The following is a 19,019-nucleotide window of genomic DNA, read 5'->3' as shown; positions in this document are numbered from 1 at the left end:
TGGCTTCCAATCAGCACATATAGTGTGGTTCCAGCAAAGATCATGGGCAGCAGAGTAAGAGACAGGGGATAAATCCCAGCCAGTTCTACCACTTACAATCATATCTCCAAATAAGCAGTCTAACATCTTTGCCTCAGTTTCCCTTCTGTAAAATGGTCTTATGACCACCTAGGCCTATGTGTTCTAAGAGTTTACATGGGGTAAAAGCACAGAGACTAACACAAAAATGATGGCTACACATATGAGTTTCTTATCTGTCCTCTCCCCACAGTGCAGTGTATATCATATGACTTCAGGTCCCTTCAAAGACAGTGGTGAGCCAGGATGCCCACCAACATTTCTCTGCCATGGTACTGCTGAGGGCAAAAGCCATGTCATCCCCCAAAGAACCTGGTTCTCATGATTTTCCACCTTCAAAGAGAACTAACGCCTGGCTTTCTCATTGTGTTGTGTAGAAATGAACATGCTTCCCCTGCTATTTAAAAAGTTGCTTTATGTGACTGTGATGTTTAACATGGCTCAATGTGAAATGGAAACATTTTAAGGGGGAGAAAATCAGAAACAAGGAAAATACTGAGTTTGTTCAGTAAATATGTTTAGGAAGGAGAGAATGCAAAGCAAAAGCTTTTTATGTGAGTCAGCAGGCCAGCTGGGTTGAGATCATATCAAGTTATGCAAACATGAGCTTTCTCGAAGGCAAGGGGGATTCCTGAAATAATCACTTTCTTCATTGGTCAAATTTGACACCTGCTCCTAAATTCCTTACCCTCAAACCAAATAATGACTCTGCATATTCAGTTGTGTGAGAGTGTGTGTGTGTGTGTGTGTGTGTGTGCTTTCGTACTGGGGAGTGAACTCAGGGGCACTCAACCACTGAGCCACCGAGTTCAATTCCCAACCCTCTTTTGTATTTTATTTAGAGACAGGGTCTCACTGAGTTACTTAGGGCCTCGCTAAGTTGCTGAGGCTGGCTTTGAATTCACAATCCTCCTTCCTCAGTCTCCTGAGCTACTGGGATTATAGGTGGGAACCACCACCAACAGCTCAGTTGTGTTTTTATGACAGCAAAGGATGTCATCTGCACGAAGTCTCCTGCACAATGTGACTCAACAGTAGGTCACATACCAACTCTGTTATTGTTATTATTTGGGAATTACAATGCATGTTTTACATGCCAAGTGCCCTCCAATTATTTTTATTAGTCTACCCAACACCATCACCTAACATTCTTAAGGATGGATCATTGTTTCTGTTTTATAAGAGATATGAAAAGGTCAAGTGATTCACCTAAGGTTACAGCAGGTAAAGAGCTGTGAGACATGGGAGATGCTGCTACACAGCCAGGATCCTAGTCCCTCCCCAGTCCAAGAAAGGCAAGTTGGGTAGTATGTGCACACATCTATTTTTAATTCTTGTTTCTTCCCACTCACTGCATGGTATGACTGTATGTGAAGAATAAGACATACTTCCTTTTGCCACTCCTAAAAAGGAGTCTTCAACAATTCTTCCCCATTTAAAGGAAAGACCAAGAGAAAACTGGACCCCTGGTTAATGCCTCTCTTTAACACCTTCTCTGCTACAACTCTCAATCTCAAATTGTAGATAAGGCAAACCATTATGGAACTTGATCCTGAAATATGAGCTAATTCTACCCCAGAACTCTCAAATGCCTCTTAACACAAGGTTCTTTTCTATTCAACCTGAGATTATCACCAAGCATAGAGCATGACTGTGGTATTTATGATCAGAGACTTGTGGGCAAGTTGCCACCCCAAGGAAGTCCATTTATTTACCCAGGTTCTTTCAGGATTCTCAGTTATAAAGGAGCATGGCACATGAACACATTTAGGGTCTATCAGAGCCCACTGGGGAAGAAGGCTGTGTATTTTAAAAGCACCTCCATGTAAAATGTTTCTGGAATTGTGCATACTCATGTAGCTACTCAGGAGACTGGGGCAGCAGGATCACAAATTCAAGGTCAGCCTAGCCAACTTGGCAAGACCCTGTCTCAAAATAAAATTTAAAATATAAAAAGGGCTGGGGGATATAGTTCAGTGACCAAAAACCACTGGATTCAATCTCCAGTACTGAGAAGGAAAAAAAAAAAAAAAAAAAAAAGGGTTCCCAGAATGGGCATTTAAGAGTAACTACAGGAACAGGTAAGAAATGCAGGAAGGGGAAGAAGGGACTTTTCCTGAATGGAACTGCCTTTCCTTGACTTTCCAGTATCTGAGAGTCTTGCTTTCCTGGCAAGCTTGCTTGGCATGCTGCTAGTGGCAGACCCAGTCATACAGCTGTGCTCTGAGTTTCAGGCCAAGGAGTGGGTACCTCTCTCCCCCAGAAGCCACTTCAGAGTGAGGGGAAAACATTGGCAGCAACTTCAAGCACTAGATCTAAGTAATGGTGAAACTCCTCTCCCTGCCTATACCTTGCTTTGAGGAGCAGAAAAAACTTGGGGCTTGGGGTATAAGAGCAGGGGGGATTCTTTTCAATGGGGGAGGGGTAAGAAAACAACAGAGCCAAGTTCCCAATCCTGGTCTGAGCCCACACTACAAACACACATTTTTCCACACTGGAGAATAATAATCCCTTTATCCAGCCAGTCTGGAACCTGATAATTGATTGCAGACCTTGGGTGGAAAGCGGGAAGGTGTGGGTAGATGGAAAATGGGGTGGGAAATGGAAGAAGTGAAGCACGGAGCCAATAAAAAGGAGGGTAGGGGAAGGTGGGATGGCTTAATGAAGTTAAAGAGGCTCAAGACTTCTTACATTCTGCCACTAATACTGCTGCCTAACATGCCAGGGCAGTTTTCCCAGAGGAGCTCTGGAGGAGGAAGATCACAGTAGTATGACAGGCACTAAGTCAGGTTCTGGTCCTGGCCCTACCAAGAGCTATAAGAATCTAGACAAGTACATAACCTCTGAAGTACAAACTGGCTTTGTCAAGTCCTTCCTGCTCCGACAGTTATTCCATTCATGCACGTATCTATTGAGCATCATTTGTTTGGGGTTAGCTAGGGGTGGGGAGAACCTTTTTTATAAAGAGCCAAATATCTTAAAGCCTGAATATTTAAGGTTTTGTATGCCACATGGTCTTTGTCATACCTAGTCTATTCTGTCCCTATAGCACAAAAGCAGACACAATGTATTCATGAATGAGCATTACTAGATTCCACACTTTATTTACAGATACTGAAATTTGAATTTCATATAATTTCTACATGTCATGAAATATTATTATTCTTATTTTTTCCCACCAGTTAAAAGCAGATGGAGGGCAAGATTTGGCCATGGTTTACTAACTTCTGCTCCACAGGTACAAAGGTGAGCAAGATACTTTGTGGTTCCATAACTACCACATCTAGAGGCTTCCTCTGGCTTTGGAGTGGACTAATGAATGTAGGCCCTACTTCATTTTGTTACACACTAGTGTAGTCTGGTCTTATTTTCCTTTGAAACCTCATACAACCATGATGCCCATACCATGGAGTCCCAACCATCATGGCCCTGGGGGTTGTGCCAGGGTTCCTCATGGTTAGGGATTAAAGGTTTGGGTTTGGTGTCAGAATGGGGTGGACGCATGAGGTAATAGAAAAGGAACTGTGTATATATGTGGTGGGGAAGACTATGATAGTAGAATAACAACAACAAATATTGTTTCTTCAAATAATTTGGAAGGAAAGAAAAAAGATAGATGAGTTTACCCCATTATCTGTTGTGTGTTGGGTAAATAGATGACAGAAGTTGACAGAAAGGTAAGAAAAGAGCAGTAAGCTACAGGGACTCTATAGCCACAACATGCTGCTCCCCTGCCATCAATTCCAGAACCTAAGCTCCAAAATCCCTTTCTCAGGGAAACACTATCCAAGGAAGTCTTTCTAAGGAAGTCTGGTAGGGGCACCATTACTATTGAGCTCAATGATGACACCAGGACTCACAGATACAGAGGCAGGTTCTGGCACATTCCCTAGAAGCCTTCTGGACACACTGGAAAATGTCCTTTCTGAAAAGGATGCCAGGTCTAGAGGACCACACAAAGAGAAGCTAGAAGGATCATCCAACCATAGTCAAAAGCAGCAAGGACCATAAAAACTCAAAAGAATGCACTGCTGTATTTCCAGTCTCTATTAGGGACCCATCAGCTCACCATCTTCAAACAGAAAGCCCTTAGAATCATGAAATATAGACTGTGAGAGCTAGAAGAGAACTTAAAAGTTATCCAGATCAACACCTTCATGTAACAGATGGAGAAACTGAGGCCACAGAATGGTTAAGTGGCTTGTCCAAGATTACAATGTTTATAGTCAGTTACCAGGTCCTACTCTGACTAAATCACAATACCTCAATTATGCACTCACTCCAAGAAAAAGCAAAAACAGACAACAAACTAAAAGAGTAAACCGTTGCTACATGCTTATTGTGTTATCTCAGCAAGCTTTATAACCACACTATAAAGTAGGTACTATTATTATCCCCTTCTACAGCTGAGGAGGTTTGAGGCTCACAGAAGCAAAGCAACTTGCTCAGCATCACAGAGCAAGCTGGGTTCTGAAGATAGCCAGTCTGATTTGAAAGCCTGTCCACTTCCCTGGACATCAGGCCCTGGGTACTACACCTCCGTCCTGCCCAATGATAATGACAGCTGGGGGAAAGGGAGATAACATTATCACCAGTAAGCTCCCCACACCACCTCCTGCTGCTGGTTCACTAGTCCCTAAGAAGGACTGGTTCCTTGCTATATATCACAGCACAAAAGCCCCAAACCCCCTACTCTCCCTGAAACTGCCTGCCAAGAGAGTCACCTTATCCCAGGTGCCAGGAGAAGCAATGGTATGAAGTCTTTTCCCTCCCACACGCGGAAGGCAGGTTGGAACTTACCGGAGGCAAGTCCGTCTCCAAGCAGGGTGCTAAGGATCACCAGTGGAAGGAACACTCCATGTCCCACGAAGGCCACGGCAAATGCTGAGGTGCTCTTTGGTGCTATCCTGCCATGGCACATCTTTTATCCGTCCAAGTTTTTTTAAAAGAAAAAATTTAAAATTCCAGAAGAATCCTACAACCAGTCAGAAGGTAGAGTCACCTATAGCAAATAAACAAAAAACAAGGATTCTTAAATAAAGTGAAATTTTCTGCCATAAGTTAGAAAAGCAAGCTCACACAAATCACACACAAATAATCATATATAAATCTGAAAGAATTCTAGTCACTGAATCCCTGCTGTCTGAAGAGACTAGCACAAAACAGGCTTTTCAACTCCTGGGAAACACTAAGGCCTGCATAGTAGCTGCTGTCAAGGTCCCATCCTGGAGCCAGATCCTTGTGATAGGACCAGGAGACAGGTCTGGCTCACCTGGACATCCTTAGGGCACAGCGTGGCTTTCAGACTGCTGGGCCCTGCCTCCCTACCAGCCTCTGAGACTCCAGCAGAGAGGCAGCTGTTGACACAGTGCAGCTACACCCGTCAGGTTCTGTCTTTGCCACCTGGACTCAGAACAAGTTCAACTAACCAAAAGGAAAAAAAAAAAAGAGAGAGAGAGAGAACACGTGTCTTAAAGGGAGAAATATACGGCCTAGAGAAGGAATGCAGCAGCAGGAGCCAAGGCCCCGCCTGCCTGCTAACCTGCCAGAAGCTGGAGGAGCCCCAAAGGATCTGACTAGACAGCCATGAATCTCAAAAATGGCTAATTAATCAAGGCTCACCCAACATACCACTGACCAGAGAGGCCACGGTCTGTTGGCTGTCCTTGACAGCGATGTGGGGTGGAAAACAGGCTGTAGTTGCTAATTAGCCCTACCACCCACTTTGATTCAGACAGACTTCAGAAGAGGAGAAACCAATATCTTTAAAAAACTAATACAAGTCAGGGGTCAAGACTTTTAATGGTTATTTTCTACATCCCTTCAAGGGTTGATGATACAATACAATGTGGGCCTACTATATTTTCGTTAACTTACTTGACTTCATTTGCCAGCTACTCATATATTCTAGTTTATAACAGGTACTCCATTATACTTCCTTTTTAAAAAAAATTCCACAGATTTCCTTCTCTAGTAATAAGGCTGTATGTGCATAGATAAGGGAGCCTGCCATTCAGAGCCCTAATGAAGGATGCAACTGAGATAATGTTTGAGCTATGAAGCAGACCTGATCTTAATCCACACCTGAAGCCTTGACTCAGGTCTATGACCCTTGTAGGGTGAGCAACTGCAAACAGCAACATGAGTTCTCTTAGTTCAGGGGAGAAGAGATCCAGGGGAATCAGCATATTCAAAATAAGCATTAGCCAGGGATTAAGAACAGAGCTCGTCAGGTGAAGTGACACACACCTGTAATCCCAGTGGCTTGGGAGGGTGAGACGGGAGGTTCATGAGTTCAAAGCCAGCCTCAGCAACTTAGCAAGGCCCTAGGCAACTTAGGCAGACCCTGTCTCAAAACAAAATATAAAAAAGAGCTGGGGATGTGACTAGTTGAGTGCCCCTGGGTTCAATCCCTGGTATCAAAACAACAGAAAAACAACAAAACAGAACTAGCCACTAGTCTTCATTTCATTCCAGGTGAAAACTGAACCACAGCATGTTTGTCCTCGGCTTTTACCCAGACTCCAACTTGATGAGCCTTTAAAGTTATAGACAGGTGGTTGGTGAAGAGATCTGTGGTACAGGCTGCGAGTGACCCAAACAGTACACAAAGCAGTCCATGTGTGAATGTGTGTACATTAATGTGGCTGAGAATGGCAGAATCACAATGCTTCGATTCAAATCTGTTTCCTCTATTGTGACCTTGTCTCCAAGTCACAGAACCTCTATTAGTCTCAGTTTCCTTAGCTGGGAATGGGGACTGAAATCATAGTGAGGTCATAGGGTTGATGTAAGAATTAGGTTCAAAGTGCTTGGCAAAGTTCCTATCCCGTTCTGAGTCCTCAGTAACCCCTGGTTGCTGCTGTATTAAATCACCAATAGTATCTGAGTGGTAAGGACATTTGAGCTCATTAAGTACCACCTTTTTATTGACAGATGTCCAAACCAAATCCAAAGATGTTAAAGGATGTGCCTGTGCCTGGGGCCCCAACTGGCTAGTGACAGGTTGGCAATGGGCCCTGATGTGTTGCCTTTTCAGAAGCAGTCACACCAGGTAAGCCTAAGGGGCAGTCATCATCTCCTCAAGGTAACAATCTATGGATCATCAAGAATGCCATCTGTACGTGCCATGTCACACCAGGGCACCTGCACAGCACATATTTAAGTGCTGAGTGGGTGAGCATGTATGAGGCCATGCTTGGGTGTTGGGCGCACAAGTGCACGCAGTCAGCAAAGGCTACTCATGTGTAGGATGTGTCTGGCCGAAAAAAGAGGCGGGGAAGGAGGTATGAAAACAAGTGGATCAGGAGGGGGCGTGGCTCCACGTGACCTCCTGGCGTGGGTTTCTCCTCAGTACCAACTCCCAGGCGACAGACGCTGCATTCCCACCACATTTCTAAGTTTCATTTCTATCAATCATTTCAAGTTCCTCCTCCCGTGGCCTTCTCTGCCCCACCCCCACCCCGCCCCCAAGTCAACTCTTCTTTCCGGCAAAAGAGAGCATCAGCCATGGAGCCTGAATGCAGAAAAGCGACTCGGAGAGCTTCGAAAGTCGGAGCTGCCACCCCCAATGTTTCAGAGCAAGGTACGGGGGTCACTCTGACAGAGCCCTGCGAGTCTCCAGCTGCTCCCCGGGCCGCGCAGCCCAACGCGGGAAAGTGCGGCCCAGTTGGGGAGTTGTGATGCTTGCAGACCAAGAGCGCCAGGCACCCTCAGAAGAAGCTGCAGGAACCTGCGCCCAGAGCCCGCTCCAAAAAGGCATCTCTGCATGCGAAGGGTGCACCGCAGGAGCTGAGGCGCAGACGGTTCCCGCTGAGGCACTGAAGCCTCCAGCGGCCTGGGCCACTCCCTTCCGAGGCAGGGTCTCACCACGAGGGGAGAACGCGCGCTCGGCTTGGGAACAGACATCCCCTGAAATGCCTTGCTCAAGCACACCCGTCTGCGCCCCAAGTCTGGGCAGGAGGGAGGCGGCGCCGCGCGGCTGGAAGCCTGGTAAAGTGCTGGAGAAGTTGAAGCGCAGGAGTAAGGAAATCTCAGCCTCAGTCCGAGAACAAGGTCACAGACCTCCTCCTGCTTTGGAGATTGGAGATCACAGAACTGCGATTCCGAGTTCAAAGGTGTCAAGCTGCTGAACACCAGGAGCTACCATGAGCACGTGAAGATTTCTGCACCTAATGAATTAGATGTCATGTTTAAACTGAAAGTCCCCAGAATTCAGCTAGAAGAATATTGTAATACTGGTGCTCATTACTTTGTGAAGTTCAAAAGAAATTCCAAAGGAAATCCTCTGAAGCAGTTTGTAGAAGAGGAAATATCAGCTTCTAAGATGTTGTTAAAGTTTAGGAAAATCATTAAAGAAGAAATTAAAAACACTGAAGATATAGACATCATTATGGAGAGGGAAAGAGGAGAGAGCCCTGCTGTAAAACCGGAAAAAATATCTGTGGATATAATTCTGACTTTGGAATCAAAAAGTAGCTGGCTTGTTAGCACCCAGAAAGGTCTGCCCACCAATAAATGGCTTGGACCAAGAGTTAGAAGCAAACTAAGACAAAAGTCATTTTACCTCATATCCCAAGCATGCAAAAAAAAGGAAATGGTTTTCAAGAAAAGACATAGTGGCTATCTTTCTCTTACACTGAAAAACTGTGGACAAACTAACATATGTTGTGAAACTAATAGAGTGAAATGTTACAGGATGGATGGTTTAAAAATAATGAAATAGCTTTTGGAACAGCTGGGGAAAAAAAAGTTTGCAAACCGAAAAGAACTGGATAAATTCTTTTCTTATCACGTGAAAACTGCCTTCCTGCACGTATATACCCAGGACCACAAGATAGTCAGTGGCACCTCAAAGACCGAGTACTCTGCTTTGATAATTGTGTGACATTCTCTCTTGAGTATCTCAGGGCAGAACAAGTGGAGCATTATTTTATTCCTGTTGTCAGTCTATTCTCTCAAAACCATATTGACAAAAGAAGTAAAGAATTTCTATCAAAGCAAATCAAATATGAAAGCAACAATTGATTTCTAATTTTTAATGAATTTTGAAATTTTATTTTAAGAAAAAAAAAACAAGAATTAAAGTGACTGCAGTAATTGGGGATTGTCACAGCAATGATTGACTAAAATGAATGTAAGTACTCAGTTCTCAGTTTGTCATAAACAATCCTAATATAAAGGATTGTAGATAAAGTGTGAAGGATTGACAATCCTAGAAAAGAGATTAGTTAAGAGATAAAAAGCAGGGGGCTGGGGAGATAGCTCAGTTGATAGAGTGCTTGCCTGGGTTCGATCCCCAGCACCCAAAAAAAAAAGAAGAAAGAAAGAAAAAGCAAAACAAGTATTTAAAGTGTAAAAACTTTACCAGGCCAGGCACTGTGGTACGTACTTATAATTCTAGCTACTTGGGAGACCGAGGCAGGAGGAGCCCAGGAGTTCAAAGCCAGCCTGGGCAACCCTGGGAGACCCTGGGAGACCTTGGGAGACCCTGTCTCAAATTTTAAGAATAAAAAATAATAAAATTAAATTAACAAATAAAAAAACTTTACCAGATTGGAAAGTGGAAAAAGGATAAATACATATCCTCCACGATTAAGTTTATCAAACACTTATTAAATTCCAGTTCTCACCTAGCACAGGTATGTGGAAGATTGTGAGAGTCAGCAGTAAAAATCATCATTGCTTCCCATAAAGTAGTAAGCTTTGTTCACCTTAAAAATATATTTGGGGCTGGGCGCCATGGCGCATGCAGTAATCCCAGTAGCTCGGGAGGCTGAGGCAGGAGGACTGCAAGTTCAAAGCCAGCTTCAGCAACAGTTAGGTGTTAAGCAACTCAGTGAGACCCTGTTTCCAAATACAAAAAAGGACTGGGGATGTGGTTCAGTGGTTGAGTGCCTCTGAGTTCAATACCTGGTACCAAAAAAAATAAAATAAAATAAATTTTATGTGTATATGTGTGTGTGTGTGTGTGTGTATTTGGGGCTTTGGGGATGTGGTTCTTGCCTAGTGTGCAGGAGGCCCTGAGTTCAATCCCCATCACCACATACAAAAATGTGTGTGTATGTGTGTGTGTGTGTGTGTGTGTGTACATACTATATTTGAAGCAATGTCTGGTCCTATGCACTAGGATAGGAAAGAAGGAAATGAAAAAATAAACATTATATTGTCTCTACATGTCTCAGGAAATACATAATAATATAGGAAAATATAGGATATTTTACTACATGTGGCTAAATATAAAACTTTCTTTTTTTATTTTTATTTTCAGTAATACTTTTCTATGTGTTTCTGGAAGGGTAATACACGTTACCATACTCAGAGGAAGGGGTGTGAGGTAAAATGTGACTCTCCTCTGTATTCAGGCAGCACTCAACCTAGAGGCACTGATGTTCATTAAATTTTTCTTTTGGTGCATTTTGCATGTTATCTTGTGGGCTGGTTTATCTTTTTCTCATTGCTTTGTATTTCTTTATGTGTTTTAGGTACCTATTTTTTGTTACCACATGTAATATGGAACTTCTACCATGTGGAATGTCTTCTAGTAAACAAGGTTTAAAAGAAAAAAAAGTGGATCAGAATACTGTGAGAACCAGTACTCCTGGCAGAAAGCACAGGAGCAGAATAGAGCTCAACTGAGGAGTCTTAATGCTACCCGCCCCCCCCCCCCGCCCCCGCCCACAACCAGATGGTGCTAACAAGGATGATAAGCAGAGAAGTCACAAGATAAAATTCATTTAAGGCCATTCTGGCCGGGATTTTAGAGAACTGGTAGGGGTGGGGGGAAAAGAGGTCAGTGACAAAATGATAAAGAATCTTAAATTTCCTATGTTCTAATCAAAAAGTTGACATCTGTTTGGAGGACAAATTGAAAATATCTGTCAAAAAATACACACATTCTCTGACCTATCAATTCTTCTAGACTCTGTTCTTAGAAATCAATTATGTGCCCAGGCATGAAGGTCGGGGGTAGGACAAACCTGTAATCTCAGTTACCCAGGAGGCTGATGCAGGATAGTAAGTTTGAAGTCAGCCTGGACAACTTAGAGACCATGTCTCAAAATAAAAAATAAAAAGAGTTGGGGAAGTAGCTTAGTGGTAGAGAGTTTGCTTAGCATGCATGAGGCCCTGAGTTTTGATTTCTAGCACTGCAGAAAATAAAGACAGACTGAGTATTTTTTATCCCTACTCCTGAGGCTCAAACTCTGTTCAAAAAGGAGGAAGGAACCACTCCACTTCAGTATTCTTTTGGTACATTAGTAACCACATCCTCTAACTTTAAAAAATTATCATTGAAAAGGAAACTTAAACAAAGTCTCATTTTCAAAGCTAACACTCTTCACTGGAATATAACATCTAAACTTACCAATGTGCAAAGAGAAGGGCTGAGGGCTGCCACAAGCCAGCTGACTGGTCTTAAAGGCTCTCTAACCTCTCAGCCACAAAATTCTCCACTGCTTCTTCACTTCTTTATGTAACCCAGGTCTTCCTACAGCAGCTGGCTTTCTCCTCCAAAACACAGGTGAGGAGGAGACAAGGAAAACCTGCATTCACCCTTACAGTTCTCTTTCTTGGACATGAGTGCCACTGACCCAACAACAAGGCGAGAGTCAGCCTTTCCTACCAGTGAACCCAGAATATCGAAACCCGGGTGACTGAGCCCTGCTAAAGCGATGGATACATGTGGACAGTCGAATCCAGTCCAAGACTGCCCTTGAGCCATGGATCTGACCTTTAGGAAGCCACTCACCTCATCTCTACCTCTGTTCCCTTGTTTGTAAAGTGGGGATATTGCTTGCTTTAACTATCTCACTAGACTCCGGTGAGGCTCAGAAGGGACAAAAGACAAGGAAATGCTCTGTAAATTATAAAGACCCAGAGCATCTATTTATAGTCTTAGGCACAAGCCAAGACAGCAGAGGGCTATCTGAGAAATGATGCCAAACATGGCAGGCTTCTGGTGCTAAGGAGAATCTGCAACTCAAGCCCAAAGTTCACATGGTTTACTGCTTGTTATTGCCACAGATGCCTCCAGGTTAACCCAAGAGTCTGCTAAGATTAAAGGTACCCTGGAGTCATCTTCGAAACTGGCTCTTGGCCTAGGGAGGCAGCAGCAGGTATAGCACAAGACAAGAAACAACCATGGCACCCTGTTTCCTAAGCAGCCAAGGTTCAGAGGTTCTTAGCCCTTGTGCCTGGCTACCTTGGAGTCTATCCCTTGCACAGAATACCACAGTCATGCTGGAGGTACAGGTCTTGACACAATGAGCTCTCCTCTGTGAAGGCAAGTGAAGCCTGCTTTAGTCAAGCTTGGCTCCCACATGCTGGGTGGGCAAAGTCAACCTCAGTTCCCATTTATTTATTCTGAACCCAGGAGCACTTAATCACTGAGCCACATCCCCAGCCCTTTTTATTTTTCATTATAAGACAGGGTCTCACTAAGTTGCCTAGGGCCTTGCTAAATTGCTGGGACTGGTTTTGAACTTGCAATCCTCCTGCCTCAGTCTCCCAAGCTGCTGGGATTACAGGCCTGTACCCCACATCAGGCTTACATTTTAGGACAAATCTTCCTAATCTATGGCTCATCTGTTCATTAACTAGGAAAGGGAACTAGGAAGAGGAAGTCAACTTATATCCTTTTCATGCGTCAGACTAATGCAGAAACTGGGTGGTGGTAGTCATGGTGAGAGTCTAAACAGAGTTTATTCCTTTGCTCAACCATCTTCACCAATCCCCATGCTACCACGTGATGAGAGAAAACAAAGATCAGTTCATGAAATATGAAAAGTTTAACCAGCTAATTACATCTCTCAGAGTATAAGGGCAAGAAGTCCAAAGTTCCCCAGAGGGGAATGAGAAAAAGTAACTAGAAAGGTCAAACTGTACACAGGCCCTCCCTTACCTCTCCATTTCTTCCCTTTAATATCTTCTCTCTCTACTCTCACTTTCCCTAAAATGATCAGGCTACTGTTAAAACAAAAACAAAAAAAATCTCCTGCTGTCTCCTGACAAAAAATAAAGACCAAAGTTAAGTTTGTAGATGCCTTCTTTTCCTTTCCTTCTAGATCTATGGTTCTTTCCAAACTTGGGGCAGGGAATACTAGGGATTGCCCAGAGGCTCTCCACCATTGAACTACATCCTCAGTCCTATTTTTAATTTTGAGACAGGGTCTAAGTTGCTAAGGCTGGCAGCAAATTTGTGATCTTCCTCGGCCTCCCAAGTCACTTGGGATTACAGATGTGTGCCAACTTCCTTCCAGTCTTACTAAGCTCTATTTCCATTGTGCCACTAATACCTCAGAGTTTAAATAGCCACAAATTTTTCTACTGGAATTTGAGATCCTTTGGCAGAATACTACCTTTATGTCTTTCCTTTCAATCTTTAGGTCAGTTCCAAAGTGATAAATTTTTGTTGAAACTTCACACCCTCCAAATCATAAAAAAAAAAAAAAACTACCCTCAACTACCCTTGGCTTTCTTCTTAAGTCACCTAAACTGTAAGGTGCCAGAAGCTTTCTTGAATTGCTAAGTTTCTACCAGTGCTGGGGATGGAACCCAGGGCCTCATACACACTAGGCAAGCACTCTACCACTGAGCTATACTCCTGGCTTGATAGTCCTTGCACCCTTGTCTTACTTTCCCATAATCACTCACCGCACCCTCTGGGCATCACCACACTTTCCCCCCACATTATTCCCCACAGTCCAGATGGCAGCAACACCAGGCAGACACCACTACCATGCCCTCCCTAAGCTGACTCTCCCACAATAGCTAACACCTCTTTTTTAGAGCCTAACAGCAGGATGACTGCAACAGGGAGCTGAATGTAGGAGGCAGAACTAGGTCCCAGATCCACAACTAAGCTATAGTTTGGCCTCAGGCAAGTCAGCCAGTCTAATAGGTCCTTAGGGGTAAACCTGGATGATCCCCAGAGGCCCTTTCTGTTCTAAGGAATATGGAATGTCTTCTAGGGAATAGGAGGGGCCCAAAAGTATTTCCTCTGAAAATAAGTCAACAAAAGTTCTGACTAGAAGAAAGAAATGTTAAATATATTCTCATTGTTTGGCATGAGTGTCCCTTTCCCCTTTCATTTTGCAAAACCAATCCCTAGCATCTATCTCCCTCTGCAATGCAGCAAACCCAGGAAGAGTCCACTTTCCCGCTTAGAGCTTAATCAATCCATCAGCACATTTGTATGGGCCATCCGTACACAGTGTCCTAAAGTGCTTTCCAAAAATAACAAGCGTCTAACAAAAAAATCCAGCCTCCACACACACAAGGATCACAGCAAAGCTGTAGGAGCCCAGGGAGGAAGAAAAAAAGAGGCAAAAGAAAGACAGAAGAGGAGAATAAAACAACATAGGCTCAAGACAGGAAAGGAACAAGAAGAAAGGAGGTTGTGCACCTGTGAGCAGAACTTGGCTTGCCATCCATTTCATACCTGAAAGCAGGAAACCACTTTCCTAAGCACAACTTCACATGGACTGATAGGTTGACCCATATCGAACACTTCATTTCCCATGCCTCTGCTTCCTCATCTGTAAAAGGAAACAGTTCGACTAAACAGCTCTCAGGGAGGCTGGGATCATGGAAAGAGTCTGAAAGACCAGGCCAGAATCTCTGGTCTGATGAATACTATTAACCAGGTAGTTTAGGCAAGTAATTTCATCTCCCTTCTATAAACTGGATAAATAATATCCATCTCATTGGATTTTGTGAGGTGGAAAAGAGACAGATATGAGATGAAGGATGGTGTCTGAAAATACGGGCACTCACGTAGTGCTGGTGAAGGTCCCTTTCCAATCTAACATGCTGGAACTGACCCCCCACTAAGCCCCCAAAGGGCACTCTTTCAGTTGGTCTGGAAACTTAACCGTGAGATTAGGCTCAAAACACAAGTTCACTTTGGACAAAAGAACAGTCAACAGCTTAAATAAGTGAAACTTCCAGATTCTTTTCCAACAAATTCCAAAAATGTTTTTAAGGTTCGTAGCACTATCCCTCTCCCAAAAATTAAATACCTATTTGTGACTCTACCACAGTTGTATTACTGTATGGGGGACATAGGGAATATACCTATACACACATACTTCCGCCCTCATTACACAAATAGATGATATTACCCCCATGTTATGGATAAATGGAATCTAAGGGATCTGTAAGATTTTCCTCCTCCTGCTTTCCCACAGAAAAGGATTCCCTGCTCTTTTGTTTTCCAAATAAAAGGTCAACTTTGGTTCTCTTCAGGGAAAATCCATCACTTTAGCCCACAGGTCTAGGAGACTCTTCTGAAACCATACATGAGCACCCAGGCCATGAACAGGATGACTAAGTACATACCTCCCTGAAGCCCACTCAGAGCTACTGAGTTTTGGGGCACTACATACCCACAGGAAAAAATGCCTGCAGAGACCATCAATTTTGTTTCTCTCCAAGACCCATGCCCCAGAGTGCTCAATAAACACTTGCTACATGAAGATATATCTACATAGAAAACACAAGATGGCAAAGCAGCAGCAGGTAATAAAACTAGAGGGAAAAGGGTATAAATCCTCAAGTTTTGGCTAGGTAGCACAATAGATGCTTGGTACATGTGGCTGTAATAGATTTCTAGGCCCCAGAGATAGATCTTATGTGTCATCACACCTCACTGCTTGGTTCCCAGCAGAGCCAAGTTCAACAGGCTTCAATACTGACTTTGCAAATAAAGACCATGAAGCTAACTTGCTCAAACTGACTTCTTAGTGCTCTGTGTCTCCAGAAACTACAGGCAATTCAGCAAATATTTACTGTCTTCTGTGCAAGGTTTGGGTGATCTCAGAGATGAAGTGGGACATAGTCCTTATTCTCAAAGAATTCACAGTATACTGGAGAGAAATTACATATTTATCTGTATAGTACTCAGATTGTTACTAAGGCCCAAAATAAAGTCTTTAATGAATACTATGAGAACACAAAGGCGATAGAAACAAAGACTTCAGAGGGCAAGGGGAGAAAGGAAATGGAAAACTTTAAGCTTGATCCTTACCTCAACTCACACTTTAGAGTGGGCTACCAGACAGTGTTTTGGATGTAGAGAGCTACCTGAAAGATAAATAAACAGAAGAGCAATTCACCAAAACATTTGGGGTGAGGGAGCCAATCATTCTGTCTGCCTAGAACCAACCGCTGAATGTTGCTGTCCAATAATTAGAAATAAGAATTTGCCGGGTGTGGTGGTACATGCTTGTAATCCCAGAGAATTTGGAGGCTGAGGCAGGAGGATCACAAGTTTGAGGCCAGCCTAGGCAATCTAGTAAAACTCTGTCTCAAAATAAAAAATAAGCTTCCGTAATCCCAGCAGCTCGGGAGGCTGAGACAGGAGGATCACAAGTTCAAAACCTGCCTCAGAAACTTAGGAAGGCCCCAAGCAATTTAGCAAGACCTTGTCTCTAAATAAAATATAAAAAAAGGACTGGGGATGTGGTTCAGTGGTCAAGCAACACTGGGTTCAAGCCCTGGTACCAAAAAATAATGTAATAATAAAAAAATAAAAAAGGGCTGGGAATGTAGCTTGGTGGTAGAGCATCCCTGGGTTCAATTCCCACCAAAAAAAAAAAAAAAACAAGACAGAAAAGAAAGATCTGTCTATATACTTTCACTCAAGTGTATATTTAGAAGCTAGATTTTGGTTTTCAAAGTACTTACAGTTGTGTAGGAAACACCTCCTCTGGGTCAAAAATAGCAAACCCAAGGGAACTGTCTGCTGCAGTTATGTTTACCTTTTACCATCTCTGTGGATGGCTTTCATAAGCCCCCCAAGTGGGATGGTATAAACAGGTCTGTGTCACTTCCTGGTTCTCAGGCCTTCTGCTACATTCCCAGTCAGTCTGGGAAGGCTGCCTATTTAAAAATAAACTTAAAAAACTCAACAAAAACCCCAACTTAAACCACCCTTCCCTCTATTTCATTCAATTTCACTGAAATTAAAAGGAGCAGAGCAAGAAATGAGACAAAATGACCAGAGAGAATGACTGCCCAGGTCAAAACAAAAAAACATATGTGCTCAACTAAGTTCAAGGACAAGAGACTTGGAACCTACTTGTGTTTTGCTTCTAACTAGAAAAACTGACCTTAAGTAGGGAAGATACTTCATCTCTGCACAATAGCTGCTTGTGCATATGTGTATGTATGTATGCACATATATCTGTTGGTGGGGTTGGGGGTTGGACCCAGGACTGCTCTACCACTGAGTCACATCCCCAGTCCTTTGAATTTTTTATTTAAGACAGGGTCCCACTAAGTTGCTGAGGCTGGCCTCAAACTTGTGATCCTCCTGCCTCATTCTCCAGAAGTCACCACACCTGGCTACTTGTGAGTTATCTTAATCCCAATATAGTTATCCAACCTTTCTGGATTTCAGCTGCCTCGTCTATAAAATGGCACCAATAAAACCTATTTCAGGGTTTTTGTAAGTATTATAAGGGGAAATGTACACAAAACACTTAGCATAATGCCTGGCACACTGTGAGTCATCACAAATGGTAGTGACCATTACAGTCATCACATCCATCATTATTACTGTCGTTGTTACTGAAAACACAGGGTGGGAGTCGGACGTAATGATACACACCTGTAATCCCAGCTACCAAAGAGGCTGAGACAGGAGGATCGCAAACTTGAAGTCAGCCTCAGCTACTTAGTGAGATGCTATTGTCCAAAATAAATAAAAAGTGTCAGAAGTATAGTTCAGTGGTAGAGTACCTCTGAGTTCAATTCCCAGTATTATAAATAAAAAACAAAGATACAGGAAAAAAGTGGTTGGGGGGCAGCATTCAGTGGTAGCTTGCCTAGCATGTAAAAGGCCCTGGATCCCATATTCAGGGCTTGAAAAAGAAAACACAGGGTTGCAACAGATAATCTCTACTTGAAGAGCTTCTCTGGCTCCAAATCCTATGATTCTTTAAGCTACTTTCTCATCTTTTTTTTTTTTTAAAGGGGGCTAGACAAGATAAGGGAGATAAACTAGCATGATATTCAAACACATATCCTCAGCCTTTATGTTAGAATTAGTGGGACAGGATTAGGAAATCTATCAGTAGCTGAAATGGGTCACATCACTCTCCCCAATGGAAAAGACTTGCCTATTTCTTGCATTAAACCCACAGCATTATGGCAAGTTCACCCACAATGAACTGTTGGTACTCCCATGAACACTAAGGACAATAACCCTCTGGGCCACCACAATCTGACCTTAGCCACCTCACCTTCAACCATATAAAGGATTTTCCAAGCAGCTCCTTAGGGCAGCCCTAAAATACAACTCACCCACTTCAAATAATGACTGTTCTCCACCAACTATTTCAGTTTAAAAGAGTGTTCGTAGGGTTGGAGTTGGGGCTTAGTGGTACAGTGCTTGCCTGGCATATGCGAGGCCCTGGGTTTGATACTCAGCACTACAAATAAATAAAGGAGCCACTGACAACTTAAAAAAAAAAAAAGTCTTCTTGAGCTTGCTGGACGCGGTGGCACACACCTGTAATCCCAGTGGTGGCTTGGAGGCTGAGGCAGGAGGATCACAAGTTCAAAGCCAGCCTCAGCAACTTAGCAAGGCCCTGTCTCAAAACAAAAAATAAAAAGGGTTGAGGATGTGCTAGTGGTAAAGCACCCTAGGTTCGATCCCCAGTACCAAAAAACAAAACAAAAAACAAGTCTTTTTCTTCATGTAACTTTAATGTGGTCAAAGATCAAATTCACTTCTCAAAAGTTCAAAGTATAACCAGGAGCATTCAGTTTTACCAAGGGCAAGGTTCTAAACTGTAATTAAATTCAGGCAAAATAATAAATGTTTTCTTTCATTCATTCAATTATTCATTGATTCAGTGTCTATGATGTGCCATGTTATAGAAGATGCCAAAAATTAATAGGATGGAGGTTGGCAAGATAGCTCAGTGGTAGAATGG

General features: G+C 43.1%; 1 protein-coding gene and 1 pseudogene across 8 annotated transcripts in view; one reads left to right on the top strand and one right to left on the bottom strand.

Moving 5' to 3' along the window:
• The window catches only part of Susd6 (sushi domain containing 6), a 94,249-nt gene that overhangs the window by 41,974 nt on the left and 33,256 nt on the right, over positions 1 to 19,019 (bottom strand). For 3 of the 8 annotated variants that reach the window (XM_047539558.1, XM_047539556.1, XM_047539562.1), the window contains 2 exons: positions 16,106 to 16,161; positions 4,879 to 5,080 (listed from right to left, as the gene is read on the bottom strand). In XM_047539558.1, coding sequence (XP_047395514.1) covers positions 4,879 to 4,999 — 121 coding nt within the window. In that variant the 5' untranslated portion in view covers positions 5,000 to 5,080; positions 16,106 to 16,161. Of the gene's footprint in view, positions 1 to 4,878; positions 5,081 to 5,350; positions 5,488 to 16,105; positions 16,162 to 18,592; positions 18,672 to 19,019 lie in introns of those variants that run through there. The other 5 variants (XM_047539561.1, XM_047539560.1, XM_047539563.1 and 2 more) reach the window with 3 other exon arrangements.
• On the top strand, positions 7,588 to 9,129 carry LOC124976619 (cyclic GMP-AMP synthase-like; annotated as a pseudogene).

This window comes from Sciurus carolinensis, chromosome 2 (assembly GCF_902686445.1).
Source record: "Sciurus carolinensis chromosome 2, mSciCar1.2, whole genome shotgun sequence".
Classification (NCBI taxonomy): domain Eukaryota; kingdom Metazoa; phylum Chordata; class Mammalia; order Rodentia; family Sciuridae; genus Sciurus; species Sciurus carolinensis.
Note: the sequence above shows the minus strand (reverse complement) of the source record. Positions and strands in the feature narration are given on the sequence as shown.